General features: G+C 33.6%; 1 protein-coding gene across 1 annotated transcript; it reads right to left on the reverse strand.

Annotated features, from left to right (window-relative positions):
* Positions 1-1,532: 1,532 nt before the first annotated feature.
* On the reverse strand, positions 1,533-5,486 carry LOC131044320 (LEAF RUST 10 DISEASE-RESISTANCE LOCUS RECEPTOR-LIKE PROTEIN KINASE-like 2.7). Its single transcript, XM_057977625.2, has 3 exons — positions 4,404-5,486; positions 1,968-2,009; positions 1,533-1,886 (listed from the first exon to the last, which is right to left on the reverse strand). The coding sequence occupies exons 1-3, from the start codon at positions 5,266-5,268 to the stop codon at positions 1,771-1,773; spliced, it is 1,023 nt and encodes a 340-aa protein (XP_057833608.1). The 5' UTR covers positions 5,269-5,486; the 3' UTR covers positions 1,533-1,770.
* Positions 5,487-6,619: the final 1,133 nt, after the last annotated feature.

The raw sequence follows: 6,619 nt of genomic DNA on the forward strand, positions 1-6,619 counted from the left end.
TTTTGAAAAAGAATTCATAGTGTTGACTATTTTATGGTATATCAAAAAGGGATCTAATTGTAGTCATGGCATGTACTCCTTTGTTATTGAATCTAGGTACCTATTTGTAGGGAATTAACTTATCATCCTTAGTTTGATATCCATTATTGACTTAGTTGGTAGCGACATTTGAATGTCCATAAACATAAAGATGTTGGATGTTCCATTGCATTACTATTATGAGATTTAATATAAACCTCATTCTACCACATTGTTTAAAACCTAATCTAAAATATTTGGGGAGTAGTATAAATGGAAGTCCTACACATGCTCCTTTGTTTGCATCAAAACCATCAATATATACTTTCTAAGATATTGAATCATCCAAAGTGAAGACATACTCATTAGGAAAGTCTACAATTAAAGGATGATTATCTATTAACAACACTTTGCTAATTGATCAACAATAACTTGTTCTTTTATTGCTCTTTTCTCCACGTATTCTTTGCTAAATTTATTGAGAAACATGACCCATTTCACCATATAACATGTGAACGATGATTTGGATAACAAATATTTTAGCGGGTTAATCTTTGCAATGAGCTTTCTTTAATGACTTAACATGTAGTCTTGTAGTTTTCGGGATTTGAAAGGAATTGCTAAACATGCACACTCTATTGGTGTATAGTTAAGCTCATAGCCCATCAATTTCGTACTTGTATTAAATGGCCCTTTCACAACCATCTAAATCATGTTGTGAAAGAAGTGCCACCAAGGTGATTGATGTGACAAAGATGTGTAGTTCGATAGTAATGGTTTGCCTTGAATGAGTGTCATAAGGACTGAAGGTGATACAATATATTATTTTATTCTATCAAAATATTATTAACAAGAGTCATCCCAATGAAAAACATTATTTCTCTTTAAGAGGCGAGAGAAGGATTGACACTTATCTGCTATCTCTATGATGAACCTTTAATAATCTAAATTTTACCTTGAAGATTGGTAATTGTTTGACATGGTCTTTGGTTATAATAACCAATTGTTATAGTCTTTTTTAACATGAACCATGATATGTAACTCACATTTACATTTTTGTATCATGTGACCACTTTTGATGGTTCATTGTAATATTGTTGAAAATATAAAATCATTTCAGTACTTACAACAAGAATTTTCAAACATATAACTAAGTTGAGATTATTAACTTTATAATATGTTTATAAAATTTAGTATATATTGTGTTTCTTAAACTTATGAATATTTATGTTATTCTAATAAAATATGAATTTATTGTATATATATTTGTCTTCCTAATATTAGTGTTAATACATACAATTATTGTATGTATTACCCATCATATAATGTTTAATAATGATATAATATTAAAAATATATTTTTGAGCTAATACCCTTATGAATGTCTATAAAATATTAAATTGCAAATGTTAATATATTTTAATTAATTAAAATAAGATTTAAATAAATTAGTTAATAAAATTTTCAAGTCAGTAAACAATAATAAAATAAAATCATAATTTAATTGACAATATATTCCAAAATAGGCTATATAAAGACTCAATATATATTTAAAAATGGGATACAGTAAACACATTTTATGTAAAGGATCTGTGGGTGCTTGTTTATGTAGATATGAAAGTAAAATGTGTAGAGCTACTCATCTCCTGTGCTAACATCTCTAACCTCCTCTGCCACATAGCTAATACTAGAAATGAGGGCGTGCATTTGTAGTGAGTAGTGGGTAGTGGGAAACAAATTTAAAAGCAAAAGATCATGTGGTGTTGACAGCTCCTAATCTGTAAGGTCTATTTGGTCTCGTCCTCCTGAGATACCAGATTATGGCCCCGCCACCAATCATCCCTCCAACACCTATCCCTGCCACAATTCCTACAACAAAACAACACTCATTCTTTCACATTAAATGCATTAAAAATATTATAAAATTCCTAACTCTATCCAGACTTGTACCTGCAACTACTTGGCCTTGGCGTACGTGGTGAACATTATGCTCTGTAATCAAACACACATTTTGTTAAAATCCAATCTTCTTTTCGTAATTTACACTGCTTTGTTTTGTATCTGTTAATCTTTTGAAAATAAAGCTTCTCACTTTTAGATTTTGCAGTACTCAATGCTGGAGTAAATTTATCAATATCTAAAATTTGATGCAAAAGATTTAGTCACTATTAAGTGGGAAAGTTATGCAATCAAATTTCCATTAGGAGAAAGACAATGATTATACCCAAACTTAATCAGAAACTAACCAAAAACCTGGGTATCCCAGAACCACGACCCCCTACATAAGTGATTCAGAAATGAGCAATAACCAACCTTTCGTACAAGGCAAATGTCAATAGCATTAGGGCTTTCAATTAAGCGACATCCATTCGTGCAGACTACCCAACCTTGCCAAAAATAAATTCTCAAACTTACAATTTGAGGTTGATTATGTTAATCTTTTTGTCAAATTTATAGAAATGTTTACGCAGGTTGAAATCTTTTTGATTGAGAGGAATTGATGCGGAATATCTCCATAATTGCCACTTCCCACATTCTGACCATGGAGTTGAGGAATTGGCTATACTAGGTTTTTTTTCCCCTTGCTGACTCTATTTTGTCAGCGACCTTTTGATTTTGTAAACGTTGTTATAGTAATCTATTTAAGTTCTCCAATTCAGACACTTCTGAACCAGGACGTGCAGCATCGGATGGTGCGGAGCATATACATAATTGCCAATTTCCCACGTTCTGTTGGTGGAGTTTATGTTTGGATTTTCTTTTTTTTTGTCGCCTCTTTCTATTTTGACAGCGGCATTTAAATTTTGTAACTGCCATTTTCGGTCTTGGGCAGCTTTTAGGTTGTATAGTGGTGAGCTATTTTTGGGAAAGTTTTTTTTTTTTTTTAAATTGACGGGGATGAGTTCAGAGAAAGATATCCATGGAAAAAAATAAGAGAGTAAGGTGTAGGTTAAGTACATTGGGGGTTTATTATTTTAGTATATTTGGGTAGATTTTCTGAGTGTGAAAATAAGAATGAAAATTTTATTTATAATTAAGAATTACTGAACAGAAACTGTTTTACTTATTTTTCTGTTTTGGGTTATTGTTAATTTTTCAGATTAGTTCTTCAATTCTTTGGTTTGAACTGTATCAAATATTCTTTCAAACGAATTACTTAGCATTCCTTAATGATCTCTTAATTACACTCAACAAAACTTACTCCCTACTCCCTTCATTGTGATAGATTCATTCAAAAACCATTCCAATTTCACTAAAAGAATCATTGACAACCATTTTTTTAATTGGATCACATTCTTCTCAAACTCCACAATCTTAATAAAACCTTGCATTAACTCGCCATTACCGCCACATTGTAGTAGGAGATCAAAATATGAAGAAAATGTTGCTCCAGAGACCGTCGCGCTTAATCAATCAGAGAGCAGGCCGAAAGATTTTTGAAAGACGGGGTTAGGGTTTTGGGCAGGAAAAGGGGAGGAGCAGATGCGAGCATCTGGGGTTGCAGATCTGTGAGTATGACATTATCATTGTCAAGCGCACGATCACAGCAGTTGGAAGAAGAGGGAGCGACAAAAGGCATATTTCGGGGCAACGCCTAAATCTAAACTCTTTCTTTCTCGCTTTACTATTAGTTTATAAGATTGTTTTGTTTTTTTGACAAAACATTTATAGATTATATTTTCTCGAGTCCTGTTAGCTGCAATCAATGATCGGAAAAATCTTAAATTTTAAATTAAATGGATAACTTTAATCTATATTTTTAAGAAACGAGATCCTCCTTGTTTCAAGCTTATGATGCTTATCATTAGGTTATAGCCTTTTTTGGGTGGCTGAAATCTTTTTGGCAGGCTCTTCAGTATGTTCAGCTGCAACTCATTTCTCCAACACCCCTTTAAAACTACACTGTGATGCTTTGAACTCTTATTCCAATTCATATTGAAACAAAACAAATTTAACCTGATAACAAGCGCTATAACAAATCATCTAAATTTGATATTCAGTTTCTAATAGAGCTGACCATTTATGAATCAAGGATATTGTAATGGATGTTTGAGGTTTTGAATGTGGAGAATTTTTAATCATTTCGAATTATATTGTATAAGCGAAGAAACAGAAGAGTAGAAATTTTTTCAGTTTTTCCTCTTGAAAATAGGAAGAGCTAAAACAGATATATGTGACAGATGAGGGTTAGATGCAAGTTAGTTACAAAAGTGTGCATGTATCAAACTACTTTCCATTAATTAAATTAGATCCCAAAAGACCTAAGTAAGTGTTCCACGATCTGCAATATCCTTCTTTATAATTTTAGTTGCATTGAAATAAAACTTCCTTGTATACAAGATCTACTATACAATCACACAGTTTAGAGAATAGTCTGTCACATACCTGTGCAATAAGTGGTGGTATTCTTCTGAGTGCAGAGACAAAGAAAACTGGATAATTGGGTGTCATAGCCGCAGATCCCTCCATGTTCCTGGCAATTCACGCAGTGGGTAGTGATGGGAACTTCATAATTTAAGCGAATCCCATAGCTAGGAAGTTGGTTATAAGAAGTAGATTTATTGGTGAGACCCCAATACACACTTGTATATGATTCACAGTTTTCAAGCATTAATCTCAAGGAATCTGAAGTCCTTGGATAGTAGGAGCAACAAGATGCTTTGGTCAGAGCTTTTGGGCAAACAGGCAAATTATTGCAGAGGTAATTGTTACTATCACACACAGACTCACATCTTTCGGACTGTGACTCACAGTAACTAGGCTGTGGTTGAACCAGGACAAATGACTCATTGCAATTGAAATAGAGAAAAGTGTTGGAAATTGAAATAGAGAACTTTTTACTGATATCAAGACTGAATCTTTGGCTCTGGGGAAGTTTATTCCCTGCACTACAACTCCACATGGAAGAGTCTGATACAACAACATATTGGTTATCATAGCTAATATTCATGACACGATATCTCCCTGAGGGGGTCCATAGTTCAAGCTGGGTGTTATTGGTACACACAAGTAATGATCTGTACTCCAAACTCCCACACCCATCATCAATACCAAATGGGTATTCGATGGGTAAATCACCACAGCTTGTTCTGCACAAGCTGGACATAGTTGTACCTTCAACCAACAAGACTGCAAAACTCGTAAGTATCGCAATTACCTGTGGAAATTTGACAGAGAGAAATCTGTTGCCTCTGAATTGGCATCCTTTCTCCATGCTGCAGGAATGTGTAAAAATTGACTGCGCTCTCATGTCAAAGTGGGCTCAATGAATGCACCGACTAAAACATGGATGATTGAATAAGTCAATCAATCACAGGAAAAGATGAGAATCATCAAAGCACAGGAAAATTTTGGTTTGTTCCTACTAACTTTGGACATCTATGTATGTTCTGCATTATAAAGAGAAAGTTATAACTGATTTAGTGTCTTTTAGCTTTAGCTTTTTATTGTGCAGTGAAACAATTCTTGTGGCATGTTGCTGTAAAGAGATCAAAAGCAGTGCATATATGCCGATACGGGCTGTAGTTTGTCCTATCCAGTGGAAGTGAAAATGATAGCTGACATAGTGGAAGACAACCCTTTAGGCCACTGTAGGTTATCGATAGATGCTTTTCCAAAAGTATGTGAATTGGGAATTGGGAGCTTCCGTGGGAAAGTAAAACGAACACATGTGACCTCACTAAATATTCAAAGTTATATTGGTAGTGTGTGATGGTTAAGTTGTGGTATTGTGATTCTTACATTAATATTCAAACCTTGTTAAACATTTATGTTAAGGATGAGATCTTCCATTTGTGACCTCACTGGTACATAGCTTTGGGTAAAAAATGTTTATCCCCCTCTTTTAAAAAAGATTATACACACATAAAAAAAGGTTTACACCTCTCTTAAAAAAAAATTAATTGCACTTGTTAAAATTAAAAAAAATATGGGGTTCAGCCCATAGTGTGATGGATAAGTGGTGGTATTGTGGCCACCAAAGTTTGAACCTTGTTGGGCCATTATAATAATAGACTTGCACCTTCATTGGTCGAGCGTGCTTGAGGGTAATTTCATTATAATTTTGTGAGCGAGATCGGACTAGGTTAAAAATTTCTAATGTTGGCATTCATGCTAGATGACTTTGTAGGTGAGATCGGACTAGGCTGAAAATTTAAGATGTTGGCATTCATGCCAAATGACTTTGCGGGCAAGATCGAACCCAGCTGAAAATTCCTTATGTTAATGATAAAAAAATTCTATGTAGAAAAAAATTAAATTCAAAATGTTGGGTCTTTATGGGTGGGTAAAATTTTTAAAGAGCTTTTGTAATTGTTGACCTATAATATTTTATTTTCTTGTTTATTTCAAGTAATCATTGAATTGTAACTCTTTGTAAAAAGAGGAAAAGATAAGCGTGTAGTCATATGACACTTTTGTGGTTAGACAATGCTAGCATAATTCTAGCATGTCTCCTACCTCTTAAATTTAATTTCCTAAATCGCAAATCCTCCACTATTTTAGAAGATTCAAAATTATGCATTCTATTCATTGCAAAATTATATGGAACCACTCATGCCTCCAAAACCTTAGCAACAAGTTGTTGTATCTAGGACTATGCT

Source organism: Cryptomeria japonica, chromosome 6 (genome assembly GCF_030272615.1).
Source record: "Cryptomeria japonica chromosome 6, Sugi_1.0, whole genome shotgun sequence".
NCBI lineage: Eukaryota > Viridiplantae > Streptophyta > Pinopsida > Cupressales > Cupressaceae > Cryptomeria > Cryptomeria japonica.

Excerpts from the sequence above, each read along its gene's own strand:
- LOC131044320 (XM_057977625.2), bottom strand. The coding sequence starts at position 5,268 with ATGAGAGCGCAGTCAATTTTTACACATTCCTGCAGCATGGAGAAAGGA. Across the intron at positions 2,010-4,403 it reads TACCACCACTTATTGCACAG|AGCATAATGTTCACCACGTA; the intron begins GTATGTGACAGA and ends GTTTGATTACAG. Across the intron at positions 1,887-1,967 it reads CCAAGGCCAAGTAGTTGCAG|GAATTGTGGCAGGGATAGGT; the intron begins GTACAAGTCTGG and ends GTTTTGTTGTAG.